At 35.2% G+C, this 13,574-nt stretch overlaps 2 protein-coding genes across 2 annotated transcripts in view; one reads left to right on the top strand and one right to left on the bottom strand.

Moving 5' to 3' along the window:
* Nucleotides 1-3,015: 3,015 nt before the first annotated feature.
* On the top strand, nucleotides 3,016-5,530 carry LOC105313752 (heat shock 70 kDa protein 12A-like). The gene is made up of 3 exons (XM_019999854.1): nucleotides 3,016-3,848; nucleotides 3,903-4,115; nucleotides 4,160-5,530. The coding sequence occupies exons 1-3, from the start codon at nucleotides 3,480-3,482 to the stop codon at nucleotides 5,441-5,443; spliced, it is 1,866 nt and encodes a 621-aa protein (XP_019855413.1). The 5' UTR covers nucleotides 3,016-3,479; the 3' UTR covers nucleotides 5,444-5,530.
* A 680-nt stretch (nucleotides 5,531-6,210) lies between these two features.
* Nucleotides 6,211-13,574, bottom strand: part of LOC100631579 (protein FAN-like) — a 14,410-nt gene continuing 7,046 nt past the window's right edge. Inside the window, exons 6-29 of the mRNA XM_011407425.2 lie at nucleotides 12,357-12,439; nucleotides 12,221-12,300; nucleotides 12,073-12,163; nucleotides 11,926-11,989; nucleotides 11,814-11,865; nucleotides 11,718-11,768; nucleotides 11,571-11,640; nucleotides 10,643-10,774; nucleotides 10,361-10,406; nucleotides 9,708-9,934; nucleotides 9,410-9,494; nucleotides 9,305-9,363; nucleotides 8,705-8,772; nucleotides 8,350-8,417; nucleotides 8,236-8,297; nucleotides 7,923-7,984; nucleotides 7,806-7,865; nucleotides 7,734-7,757; nucleotides 7,565-7,622; nucleotides 7,006-7,059; nucleotides 6,911-6,949; nucleotides 6,698-6,800; nucleotides 6,401-6,510; nucleotides 6,211-6,358 (exon numbers count right to left, since the gene is read on the bottom strand). Of these exons, the coding sequence (XP_011405727.1) occupies nucleotides 6,267-6,358; nucleotides 6,401-6,510; nucleotides 6,698-6,800; nucleotides 6,911-6,949; nucleotides 7,006-7,059; nucleotides 7,565-7,622; nucleotides 7,734-7,757; nucleotides 7,806-7,865; nucleotides 7,923-7,984; nucleotides 8,236-8,297; nucleotides 8,350-8,417; nucleotides 8,705-8,772; nucleotides 9,305-9,363; nucleotides 9,410-9,494; nucleotides 9,708-9,934; nucleotides 10,361-10,406; nucleotides 10,643-10,774; nucleotides 11,571-11,640; nucleotides 11,718-11,768; nucleotides 11,814-11,865; nucleotides 11,926-11,989; nucleotides 12,073-12,163; nucleotides 12,221-12,300; nucleotides 12,357-12,439 (1,840 nt within the window). The 3' untranslated portion in view covers nucleotides 6,211-6,266. The remainder of the gene's footprint in view (nucleotides 6,359-6,400; nucleotides 6,511-6,697; nucleotides 6,801-6,910; nucleotides 6,950-7,005; nucleotides 7,060-7,564; nucleotides 7,623-7,733; nucleotides 7,758-7,805; nucleotides 7,866-7,922; nucleotides 7,985-8,235; nucleotides 8,298-8,349; nucleotides 8,418-8,704; nucleotides 8,773-9,304; nucleotides 9,364-9,409; nucleotides 9,495-9,707; nucleotides 9,935-10,360; nucleotides 10,407-10,642; nucleotides 10,775-11,570; nucleotides 11,641-11,717; nucleotides 11,769-11,813; nucleotides 11,866-11,925; nucleotides 11,990-12,072; nucleotides 12,164-12,220; nucleotides 12,301-12,356; nucleotides 12,440-13,574) is intronic.

Genomic DNA, 13,574 nt, shown 5'->3' on the forward strand with positions numbered 1-13,574 from the left:
TGCTACAGGTAGCTCTAAAAATTCTATGTGGAATAGGCTATATATCAAAAGCAAGCGCTATCCTGGAGCAGCACAAATTTCCTTCGAAATCCTGCCAGAGCAACTTCACCAATGGAGGAGATGGGAAATCAACCAAAACACTGATGGTTGTCACGTGGTAACCCAACCCGCATTTCCTGTTGCTGCTACGCCCCGTTGCCAATCCCTTTCATTTACTCTATTATCTATGAGTAAATGAAAGGGATAGGAAACTTCCGTTCCCGGGAAATCAAGCTATTTACCCTAGAAAGCGGAGGAATCCGGATACTAGTATACTCTAGCTGTTATTTTCCATCGCTACAATGGGCGACTAGCCTGACTAGGCCATAATTCGTCCCTTGTAATAGCAAAAGTATGCTTCACAAAGACAAGATAATGGGCGGAAGACCCAGAATAACTCATCTAGATTCTGTATCTGAAGTCTCTTTAGTCATTACTCGTTCAAGCAGTGAGATAATGGTACCCAACTAAACGCGGAAAGTTTACTTGTTTTTGAGCATAAAATGTCGAGAAAACAAGCTTTTGGAATTATTAAAGTTGGAAGACCTAAAGAAAAGAATTCTTTAATAGGGGCTTGCTTTAAATCTTTCGTTTATAATATTGCTTTTGAGATAATGGGGACCAAAGAACAAACTAGTACTTTTTAAACTTTTAATCGCTAATAAATGCAATAGAAGAGCGTAAATCTTGCTATTTTTGGCTACAGCATGATAGTGGTATAACAGCTGATTTCTTTGAAGTATCGTATGGCACTGCAATCACTACTATGCGAGTGCTATAGGTGAAAATCAGTGCTGCAGAGATGGAGAGAGCAAGTCTGGCCAGGGGTAACTAGCTTAAGTTGCTAGGCAACCTAATAATCTCAATGGAATAATCCACCCACGCAACGGAAGTTTCCTATCCCTTTCATTTACTCTAATATCTATCATAGATATTAAATGACAGGGATTGGAAACGGAAGCGTGGGCGTAGCCTAACCTCCATTCATTTGTATTGCTGCTAGGCTGACAGAGGCTCGTTGAAATTTTTTGTCACAATTTACCCTTGATTTTTTTTCTCTTAGAAACAATATCTCGCGAACAAGTGTTCCTATGCAAGTGGAATTAATGCATCAAGAAGCCTAATGTTTCCTCTTAATAATTCTGTTTTCTATTGTATAGATAATTTTACTATGTTCATGTTATGGCTCTTTTAAAACCATAAAATGTATTTTTTGTCATTATAATCCCTTTTTTGAAAACAAGCTAGAGTAAGATACAAGATCTTTATAATCATATGAAAGAGCCTTAATTTGCATATGGAATGATACTAGTTAGAGTTAGAATCCATGAAGCATGAGTTTGTTACAACAGAAAAAGGATGAAAAATGAAAAAATTTTGTTGTACCTATAACTCGTTGAAAAATAGCGTTGTAGAAGTAAAAACCTTGCTGCAGGTAGTCCTAAACTTTCTATATGGAACGGTAGGTATATCATAAGTAAGCGTCCTCTTGGATTTCCATAAATATCCTTCGAAGTCCTTGCAGTACAGCCTCACTAATGGAGGAGATGGGAAATCAACCAGGTATTGGGCCGGTAACCAATAGCAACATCAACTAGCCTACGCCCCCGTTTCCAATCCCTTTCATTTACTCTATTATCTATGTATCTATGGTGTGACCATGGCCACACCCACATGTCTTGTTTGTGTTTAAAGACTGTTAAACGAGCATGTGCAGAATATAACCACTGCTCCACCTTACGTGATGATTGCTACAGCACCGAGCGAGCATGAGCACGGCCTGTGGGCTGCCCAGTCAATTAAAAATGGCGGGTGGCTTTAGAATGTAATTAAAAATGGGCAGTGAAGAATCACAGAATGCAAGCACCACAGGCATCTACAAGATCTAAAAAAGACTCTTAGAAGAGTACAGACAGTTTTACTAACTCCCTATACCAGCAGAAGACTCAAAAGAGCCATGCATCATGCAGCTTTAACTAAAACTATAAAATTAAACATGGCTGTCAACAGACCAAAGCTATCTAGCTTGTTCTTAGATAGCAAGGATTGAAAATCTTCTAAATTATGACTAAAGGCACCTTTCTCTTCGGCAGACTCAAACTCGATGTTAAAAGTCATCCTGAATGAGTCCTTGATCGTTCTGAAGCTCGGCCTGTTTACTATGACTCGCTATAAACAACTTAACCGTGGATTTAGTCAGAAAATAAGAACAAGAAACATGTGGAAATAAGAGGCCAGGCAATTGTAGCCTCTTACTTTTACTGTTACTATGTAAATCAACTGATGTTATCAAGATTTCTATCATGTGTAATCGCCATTTTGAATATTTGCTTCCATTTTTGGGCAGACCACCCCCCTTTTATACTGCGCATGCTCGTTTAAGACTTCTATTTCAGCATTTTGTGAAGAAATCAAGTTGAAAAAGGCACTGAAATTCTCAATGAAGAGTTACCCTGCCATTCTTGCGTTCAAGAGGAGAAAATTCAGTACCTAAAAGACTTCTATCAATGATAGAGTATCATTAGCTAGGTGATTTAGCTGTTGAATAAGTCCTAGCTGACTATGATGATTAATAATGAAGCTGCTATTATGAAGGAGTCAGTTATTCTAGCTGCAGATTATACCTTCCTGAAGTGGCCATAGATTAGTCAGGCTAACCATAGATGTGGACCTATGAAGTGGTTGACTGGCTTCCTGTGATTAAACCATGCAGTTAGCAGCTTATTCTCTACTAATTCTCACTTTGTTGAGCAAAATAATACAGTTTTTGTCATTAAAATAGCTATATTCCATGTAATAACTACTAAATAATTATTAATTAACTGCTAATTATGATGATGTCATTTTCCGGTAAGAAATTCTAGTAGGGCATTGCCCTCATTGCCTGCCTGCCCCTGCAGCCGCCTATGCTTGTGAATATCATTAATTTTGCAATGAATATCATCTCAGTTACGGTATACACCCACACACAATAATTGGCCGCCATGTTTTACGTCAAGCAGCAAGTGCTTTCTGTGTCCTGGAGATCTTGGTCACTACATTTTGAAGCTAAAAACTATTCTAGAGTCAAGAAAGATGCCAAGAGAGCCAACCTAGGGAGTATAGTGCAATACTCTTGTTGTGTATGAGCCTGCTTTCCTCTTTGGGCTGTGACAGAGAGTCAAGAACTGATCGTTCTGGCTCTCCCAGACTTCTTAAGTCTTCAAAATATCTTGCTATAGTAAAGAACAGTTGATATGAAGCCTCTCATAGTCCTGAGTTCAGCACAACAAAAGTTTTATTGGCAAAACAGCTCTACTTTGCACATCAGCCATTGAAACTCTGCATAACTTTGACGTAAAACATGGCGGACAAAAATCCGTTCAATATTATTTCTTTGTATATACGGTATCACAAACTAATTCTCGCCTAAAGGGGTCTATATAGCTTTAGTTACGGGTATGGCATCTAAGGGGGCATTGGAACCTCTGGCAAGAGCTGACAAGATAGTGAAGAAACATGAAGCCACTCCTATACTACAAGATAGCGATTGTATAGCAGCTATTGACTTTGGGACCTCATCTGTATCAGTAGCATACACCACTCCGCGGTTGAATCCAACAAGAGATGTGAAAGTTGTACCACTTCACAAAACTTATGAAAGAGTCCCTAATGCTATACTAATCAAGAAAGATCAAGAGAGACAAGATTACTGGAAAACTTCTGAAATTGGACATCACGCACAAAGTACATATAGCAAGATGAAGAAGAAGGGTTCTGAAAATGTCATATATTTTGAACGAATAAAAAACCTACTGAAAAGAGATGAAGTGAGTTCATGATATAATGATGCACAATTGTTATATTAAGTAATAATCCCTTAGTCATTAGATCGTACTACCCAAGTCCCTTCATTCACTGGTGGTTCTTATTATCTTATTGAAGTTATAGCTTTTATACTAACACACCTCAAGGAGAAGCTGCTGGATGATCATCTGAAAAGAAAGTACAAGTCAACTGATTTTGATTGGGTCATTACTGTTCCTGCTATATGGGAAGAAAGAGCAAGAAGAATGATGAGAGAAGCTGCTTATATGGTAACCTAATACATGCTTTGTATTTCATTATGTTAATATGATAGGCTGGTCTCACTTCTGATGCTCCTGGTATAACAAGGTTCACTCCAGTTGGTTCCCCTTTACCACGTCCAGAGGAGGTTAATCCTCAGAAGCTATCATTAGCTCTAGAACCAGAAGTAGCTGCTATAGCTGCACATAAGTATTCAGAAGAATCAGGAACATCTCCACAAAGATATATGGTAGTTGATATAGGAGGAGGTACAGTTGATATTACTATACATGATAAGAGTAATGGGAGAATTAGTGTAGTACTACCACCAATGGGGAACACCTGGGGGGGTACTACTGTCAATGAAGCATTATCAGCAATACTAGAAGAAGTATTGGATGATAAAGGTTTCGAGGCTTTCATAAAATCAGATGCTAATGCTAAAGCTGCTCTCAATAAACTCTTCTATGAAGACTTTGAGGAAGTGAAAAAATTATTTGGAGATGCAAAAGAAGATATGGAGGAAATAGCAATAATTTTACCTATGAAATTAATGAATTTTTATTGCAACGACAAGCTTCAAAAGGCAAAGCAAGTGAATATGGATTACGATCCTGAAGATGGTTCATTAAGCATAGGACACAACCTATTAGAAGAAAAGGTATTCAAATCCACAGTTGATAAGATCATAGAGTGCATGAGGGAAGCATTTGATCACTTAACAGATCCTATCGATACAGTTTATCTGGTAGGAGGGTTTGGAGGGTGTAGGTTTGTTAGCCAAAAGATAAAAGAAGCTATCACTCAGCATTGTGGTAATATAGTGTGTCCTGTACAACCAGATCTTGCTGTAGTAAGAGGAGCAGTAATGTGGAGGAAAGATCCTAACATAATCCAATCACGTGTTGCTGATGCTACTTATGGGACAAGTGTTAATGCTATATTTAACCCAGAAATACATGATGAAGATTATGTGTTTGAGGATAAAGAAGATCATGAAGAATACTGTTCATGTATATTTAAGGTATTTGTACTCAAAGGAGAAGCAATTAAGGATGAAGAATATAAAGCTACATTTATACCTGGCCGTCAAGAAGATATAAAAGCTCATATCCCTATATACTGTACAGGAGATGATGGAGTTCAGTATACAAGAGATAAAGAAGGTGAACTAACAGTACGTAAGATTGGTGAACTGGTACTTGATATTCCTAATCCTGATAATCTACCAAGGGAGGAGAGAGAATATGACGTATTCATGGATTTCAGTGGTACAGAGATACAAGCAAGAGCTCAGTATAGTATCACTGGAGAAGAAGTGAAAACAGTTTGTGACTTTCTATCAAAACAAGACTAATAATAACTGTAGTAACATAATCCCACATAATAGATTATTACATGCGTTTACTTTATTTTACAACACACAAATTACTTAAGCTGCCAACCAGATGAATCAGACTAAGTATTAGTATATACTATCTCAATGTAATTCATAAATACTAAATAGGCTCAGGTACCGGTATATCTATATACATGTAATACATGTAGGCTCAGAGTAATGTATGAGCAATATGTTGTATTGGCAATGGGCTACTTACAAGATCCAAACCACAAATCCACAAATGTTGCTTGCTATGATAACATACTATAGCTGTTAATGATACAATAACACATTATGCACATATAAAATGGATTGTATTAGTCATGATGAAAGATACTGTTTATGTACCGCAAAAGAATGATTTTACAGTTTATAGAAGTTTTGCCAATAATGCTTTCAATATGCACGTGTAGCTATACACACAACATATCTTATAAAATGAAATGTATTTGTTTGATGAAAGATACTGTTCGTGTACATACCGTGGTACATGTAACACAAAAGAATGTTACAGTTACAGAAGTTTTGGTATAGCTACGCGTGCATATTGAAAGCATTATATAATGTACACACACTTCCTCTTTTCTTCTCTCTAGCTAGCTTATCATTATTTCTCAAGCTCTGTGCCTTTTATAATTGTTTTGCCAATCTATCACAATCACACCATTAATTAATAATGACATCATTATGATGTAATGAAAAACAAACAGTTATTATTACTATTATTATGATGAGAAGCAATAGCCAGAGAATAAAAGAGAGAGAAAGTTCTATTAATAAAATAAAAAATGATTGTTATTTATACAAGTGACCACACCCCCAGACATTTATCCTTTCCTCCAGTCACAACGATATTGTCATTCAAAGAAACGTCAATACTCGTAATAGCATCTGGAAATAATAATAAAACAAAGTTAATAATAGTAGATGTACCTGTGTGATTTTTAATGGTTGATATAATGTTGAGTGTATTAGAGTCCAATAAAGATAATGACCCGTTCATACCACCTGCTAATAACTGGGACTGTAACCATACTACACAACTGGAGGAGAGAGAAAGAAAAAAAGAAAGAGAAGATGTGATGTAATGAAGAGAAGAGAAAAGTCGAGAGAGAGAGAGAGAAACGATGTACATGGGTAGAGAAGATATTATGGTGTAGAGGTATTAGAGAGAAGAAGGGGAGAAGTGATGAGAGAGAGAGAAGGAGTAGTGAGTGATGTTATTATTACCAGTAGGCTTCTTCTCTCTTCACAGCAATTGATTCTGATCTTTCTTTCACTGAGAATAACTTAATAAAGCCATCAGCACCAGTAGTACAAACACTAGAGCCATCTGAAGGAGAGAGGGGAGAGAGAGAGGAACAATAAAATTGAATGCATGTACTGGTACAATGTACATTCATTCTACAAGTGAAATCACTATCATTTATACTAGACACTTACCAGGACTAAAGGTCACTGATAATACATCATTATCATGAGCTGTTTATAAAAATTTTAAAATAAATAAATATACCTAATTAACAATACTTGTGTACCTTTAAATTCAAATTCTTTTGCTTCATGTTCAATATCCCATACAGCTAAATACCCTAATGAATGAATGGAGGGAGGGAGGAAGGAAGTAAAATACTGTATAGTGCAAAAATTTTCAAGGGCTGTAAAATTTCACATGTTTTGCTATTATTTGAATATTTGCAAAAATTACTTCCGCAAAAATTAAATTATTATTGTATAAAATGTGACCATAATTGACAAAAGGTACCTTATGGCGGATAGGAAAATTGGTCTTTATAGCCTAAAAAATCCAACTTCCTGAGCTCCATTTATCATAAAATTACTCCAGAGGATGCAAAAAGTTACTATGTAGCTCATAGAAACAATTGTTGACTAACAGAGCACTCACAGGTTGATATTTTTCATTAGAAAGATGATTTTTAAAATCCGCCATAAGGTACCTTTTGTCAATTATGGTCACAAATGGCAGATGGCATAAACTTGCAAAAATTAAATCCACAAAATAGATTTTTAGGCAAATTTGCGAAATTTATAGCCGTCAAAAATTTGTGTCATACAGCATTGTATTGATATATTTACCATCAGATACTCCTGAAGCTACTAGAGTGACATCATTATTAATATCAAGTGATGTAACCTAAAATAGAACAAATTTCTAATAATAGACACAGCAATGACATCACTCAAACAATACAAAAAATCTAAAAATAGACACAGCTGTATGTTACTAAAAATAGGCACACCATACCTCATTATCATGATCTAACTCGGCCTAAAATAATTAATAATCATTAATTAATATATAGCCAGGCCCACTCACTATCATATTAGGTGGAGGAGGTTTTCCAGAGGAATTCTTGTCATAAGGAAAATCCCAAACCTGCATGTAACGTACATGTACATGTACACATTTCGGAAGTCACATGGTGACATGTACCTTAACCGTGGAGTCCCATGAACCAGTGACCAGTCGACCGTTCTTATAACAAACGCACGTTACTAAAAATAAATATTATACCATATAGCAGGAAATTTAAAGGGAAGTAAGTTTGGCAAATTTGGTGTTTTGATCTGGCCATTTGCCAAATAAAAATCAACATTTTGAGCCATTATGTACATGCTCAATGGCACATGGCCACAAATTTGTCAAAGTAAAACCCGCCAATCACCAAATTTTATCAATTCACCAAATTTTACTCCCTTCAAAATTTTCCGCTAAACAGTAATTATTTAAAAATTATTCCCATTACCTGAGCTGTCGTGAGCATAACACGAATCAATGATTGAAGCGTATTCAATGGAATAGAGATACCTACAGTGAGTGGGCGGTAGAGGTCATGTGACTATCATGTGATGATACATACACGTTATTGTCCCAAGAACCAACAGCTACTGTCCTAGTACTGGGAAGAACAGTCATACTGGATAATGGCTGGAGGAAAAGAAGAGAAAAGAATAATAAAATAATAATAATAATAATAAATAATATAAATGTACATTCTATATAGTGGTTATATTTCACTGGAAATAAATTTCACTAATTTCATGCTTTCATTAAATTCGAAAAATTTAATTCCACAAAAAGGGTGTGATACACTTGAAAAAATGGTTGCAAAAGGTAAGGTTTGAGAAAATTTATACCAACAAATGACAAATCTGGACAAATTCACAAAATTTTATACTAACAAATAATACATAATTTAAATAATTATTACTTACTAGACTTGATATTGAGAAACTGCCAATCATTGATACATCATTCACTCCATGAACCTTTAGCAACTTATCTAATGAGACACATAATGATCATTAATAAAATACTAGTTATAACTTGAAAATTTGAGCTCAGAATCAACTCAAACTTTCTACACAGCATAAGTACATCAATATGTATCAGGAAATGTAATAAAAATTTGAGGTGATTTCAGAGCAATTTTTTAGAAAAAACCATGGGCTATATATAGCCTTGGGTATTTTTCAGATTTCGGCCATTTTTAAAAAATGGCCGTAACTTTAAAAATTGAAGTCGAAATCAGCTCAAACTTTCTACATAGCATAAAGACATCATTATGTGTCAGAAAATGTAACAAAATTTTTGGGTGATTTCGGAGCCATTTTTCAGAAAATCCATCAGCTATAATAGCCTTAGGTATTTTTTAGATTTTGGCCATTTTTTAAAAATGGCAATAACTTGAAAAATTGAAGTCAGAGTCAGCTCAAACTTTCTACACAGCATAAGTACATCAATATGTACATGTACATATTTATAATTCTCAATATATTTATAAAATACAACCTCCATCCCATCCATTGTCTTACCATGTGATACTGTGTAAACTGATTTACAATCATGAGACAATCTCACACAAGATATGATACTAAAAATTAAATAATAATAAATAATAATATTAATTATTAACTAACTCTTTGTGTATTTTCTGCATTTTTCTAAGTTTCAATCCACTGCATGTACTAGCAATACCTTTACTAATATCTTCAAGTGGAGGAGCTAATAAATAAATATAATAATTAAATAAATAAATAAATAATATACATCTAAAGATACTGTAATTTAATACATGTACATGTAAGTAATTAACAAAAGGTTACAATTTATTATTCTACAATTAGAGTCAATTCTTATTTTCCCATTTTTATGCTTCCATTCTTATACTTCCATTCCCATTCTTATATTTTCATTCCTATACTTCTATTCCCATACCTTCATCAGTCTGTACAAAGACCCAGTCCTCACTGAAGCTCCCTATACTGGCGGTTGATGATAGTTCTCTTGACAGTTCTCTCTCGGTTTCAATCTTTGGTTCTGGTGGTTTAGGGTCTGAGTTGGTTCTACGCTTCGGGTGAGGTTCTTTGAATAATTGTTTTGGTGTTTGGCCAAATTCTTTAATCTGAAGTTCAATGGCCGCCTTCATAGCTGGATCAAGAAACCTTTAATGAGAGAGAGAGAAAGAGAAATAATAGCAACCAATGTAAAAGAACATGGTAATATGTCATATACCGTATAGCTGGAAAAGTTTGCAGGAATTATATTTTGCGATTTTGTACCCGTATAGCTTATTTTAATGTTTGTGGAATTTAATTTTGCTGGTGTAGGCGTGTACTGTTGATACACCCATTACTTATAATGCTTTGCGGAATTAAATTGTGCGTTTTTATGATGAACAGCAAACAGCAAAATTAAATTCCAGCAAATATTTCCAGCTATACGGTACGTGTACATGTACATGTAGTGGTGAAGTTTTAGTTTTAGTTTAGAGATACAGAGCGTATTAATGCTGCTATCATAGTATCTCCAATATCTTTAATATTCTACCGATTGTACCCTAAATATTCATGTACTACATGTTCACTTACTGATGATCAACTGCAGCTGATGATTCGTACGTTAAATAATGAAATACTAGAGGGGGAGGGAGGAGAAAGAGGAAAGTGAGGAACAGAGTGAAAGGAGGAGAAAAGATATAAGAAATATGGGCTCTATAGCCTTTGATTTTTGAGCAGCTTAAATATTTTTTAAACCAATTTTATTGAAAAATTTTAAAATTGAAAATTTTCACGCAACAATTGCCAAAGAAATTGTGAAACAGTATAACTTCATTATCATTACATGTGATATTATTATTAACATCATCTTACAGTTATTGGCTTTCATAGCTTCAGTCCCTTGTTGCTTGTATCCAAAGATAAGATCAATCCAATTGTGCAGTCTCTCTGATACATACTCACACTCCAGGGACTCCAAACACTTACTGGTGAACTCTCTAGCATCTGGTAGATAATAATAATAATACTGTACGCATCTTAAATTTTTGAGGTGCATTAAATTTCGTTATTTTCGTGCTCCACAAAATTTAAGCCACCTCTAATGTCATTCTATTGTACGTAGACTATGGCCAGAACACAAAAATTAGCTCACACAAATATTAATTTTTCATTAAAAACACTAAATTTTAAACACTCAAAAATTTGAACGTATACAATACTTTATATTATTAATACTGATTACACTGTAAAGCTGAGAAACTATTAGTAGCAGGCCCATAAAAATGTACCATTTCAATGGCAAGTTACTGCTTAAGAGCTACATGTATCAATTACAAATTTTTAACAAATCACCATATTAAGGCTATCATACACGATGCAACATTGTTGCATGCAACACGTTGCACCGTGTATGATACCCTATTTTGTTGCATGCAACACGTTGCACCGTGTATGATACCCTATTTTGTTGCATGCAACACGTTGCACCGTGTATGATACCCTATTTTGTTGCATGCAACACGTTGCACCGTGTATGATACCCTATTTTGTTGCATGCAACACGTTGCACCGTGTATGATACCGTATTTTGTTGCATGCAACACGTTGCACCGTGTATGATACCCTATTTTGTTGCATGCAACATGTTGCACCGTGTATGATGCCCTATTTTGTTGCATGCAACATGTTGCTTGAAGTTGACAACCGTTCAACTTGGTGCAACATGTTGCATCGTGTATGATAGCCTTAATACATGTACATGTATATTATAGCTTCCACCAATATTTCCAGCTATACATACTTTTAGCCCAGGGAGGTAGTATGACATCATTAACACGATCACCATCACTTCTGATGCCTAGATTTAACCCCTAATGTAATAATATTAATAATAATATCAGTTAAATGTGTATGATTGTCATTGTAAGTGATATTGATTTGAAATTACTTGAAAATTGAGAAGGAAATCTCCAGGGGGTTGATAAAACTCAGGGATGAGCTTTAAAAATAAATAAGATAAATAAATGTAAAAAAATAAACTCACTTCTTTCACATCAGCATGATCCGTTAACACATTGTCCCATGTCCTTGATACACTATATATCATTAATAATTATTAATAACTGTAACCACACCCACTACCACACCCCCCTCACCTGTGAAAGAGTCGGTTTGGATGATCAAATCGTCCGTTTTGTAAACACAACAAATACTCTGGAGCTGTAGGGGGAGAGAGAGGGGGGAGGAGGGAGGGAGGGAGGGAGAGAGAAGGTAGAGGTACAAGATAAATAGGTTTTCCTAACCAGTTCTGACTAGATAGTACAGTACATAACCAGGTGCTGAGTAGTGAGTGCCATAGAGAAACTTCCTTCCAGACATCTCAGCATAACGATCCTTTCAATTAAAATATTAATTAATTAATTAATACTACCTTCTAATGTACTCATATACTTTAAAGAATGTTAGTCTCTCTTCATTCAGTGCTCCTATTGGTTTAGATAAATCTCTGAATGTATCCGGTTTTGTTAAATCTAATAATAATAATAATGACAATTAATAAATGATTAATAAATAATAATAGCCTTACCTAGGGTAGTACTAGTGTAGTCAGCTAGTATCCATGGTAACACAGGATATTGCATGATATCATTAAAACTCCGATCAGCAACACTAGAAACACAATAAAAATGAATTGTAAGTGATGTTTTTTTGCATGGTTATATAAGTGAATGGAGAATGAATGAATGGTGGAATACATGTTCCAAAAATTGCTAATAGTGAATATCATTTATTTGAGGTCACTAGGGATAAATCTACTTTTGGGACCACCCCACAAAATACAACATGAAAAGCAGTAACTGTATGTGTGTTCCACTCAAATTTATCTTAGCAGCTAGCTGCAGGTTACTTTTCTGATCATGGCTTTATCTAAGGGACCATTGTCACCACTGTTAAGAGCTAAGAAGATACCAAGAGCCACCCCTGTACTACAAGAAAGTAAATGTATAGCAGCTATTGACTTTGGGACATCATCACTATCAGTAGCATATACTTGTACAAATGATGGAGTCATCAAACTGGTACCACTTCACAGTACTTATGAGAGAGTACCTAATGCTATACTAATCATGAAAGATGATGGAGAGCAGATGTTGAAACAATTGGGGTTGGATATAAAGCACAAAATTTGTACAATGATATAAAGAAAGATGCCAAGAGTTTCATTTATTTTGAAAGAATAAAAAAATTACTGGAAAGAGATAAAGTGAGTCTATATTGATGTACCTAAAATTACTTACATGTACATCATTTCTTAGTCATTAGGTCGTACTACTCAAGTCTCTTCATTCACTGGTGGTTCTTATTATCTTATTGAAGTTATAGCTTTTATACTGACACACCTCAAGGAGAAGCTACTGACTGATCATTTGAAAGGAGACTATAGAACAACTGATTTTGATTGGGTCATTACTGTTCCTGCTATATGGAAAGCAAGAGCAAGAAGAATGATGAGAGAAGCTGCTTATATGGTAACCTAATACATGCTTTGTATTTCATTATGTTAATATGATAGGCTGGTCTCACTTCTGATGCTCCTGGTATAACAAGGTTCACTCCAGTTGATTCCCCTTTACCACGTCCAGAGGAGGTTAATCCTGAGAAGCTATCATTAGCTCTAGAACCAGAAGTAGCTGCTATAGCTGCACAGTATTATTCCCTAGTATCAGGGTCCCCTCCACAGAGATATATGGTAGTTGATATAGGAGGAGGTACAGTTGATATTACTGTACATGATAAGAGTAAT

This window comes from Amphimedon queenslandica, unplaced genomic scaffold (genome assembly GCF_000090795.2).
Source record: "Amphimedon queenslandica unplaced genomic scaffold, v1.1 AMPQUscaffold_13232, whole genome shotgun sequence".
Taxonomy (NCBI): domain Eukaryota; kingdom Metazoa; phylum Porifera; class Demospongiae; order Haplosclerida; family Niphatidae; genus Amphimedon; species Amphimedon queenslandica.

Coding starts and splice junctions, on each gene's coding strand:
- LOC105313752 (XM_019999854.1), top strand. CDS start 3,480: ATGGCATCTAAGGGGGCATTGGAACCTCTGGCAAGAGCTGACAAGATA. Junction 3,849..3,902: donor ACCTACTGAAAAGAGATGAA/GTGAGTTCATGA, acceptor ATAATCCCTTAG/TCATTAGATCGTACTACCCA. Junction 4,116..4,159: donor TGAGAGAAGCTGCTTATATG/GTAACCTAATAC, acceptor TTAATATGATAG/GCTGGTCTCACTTCTGATGC.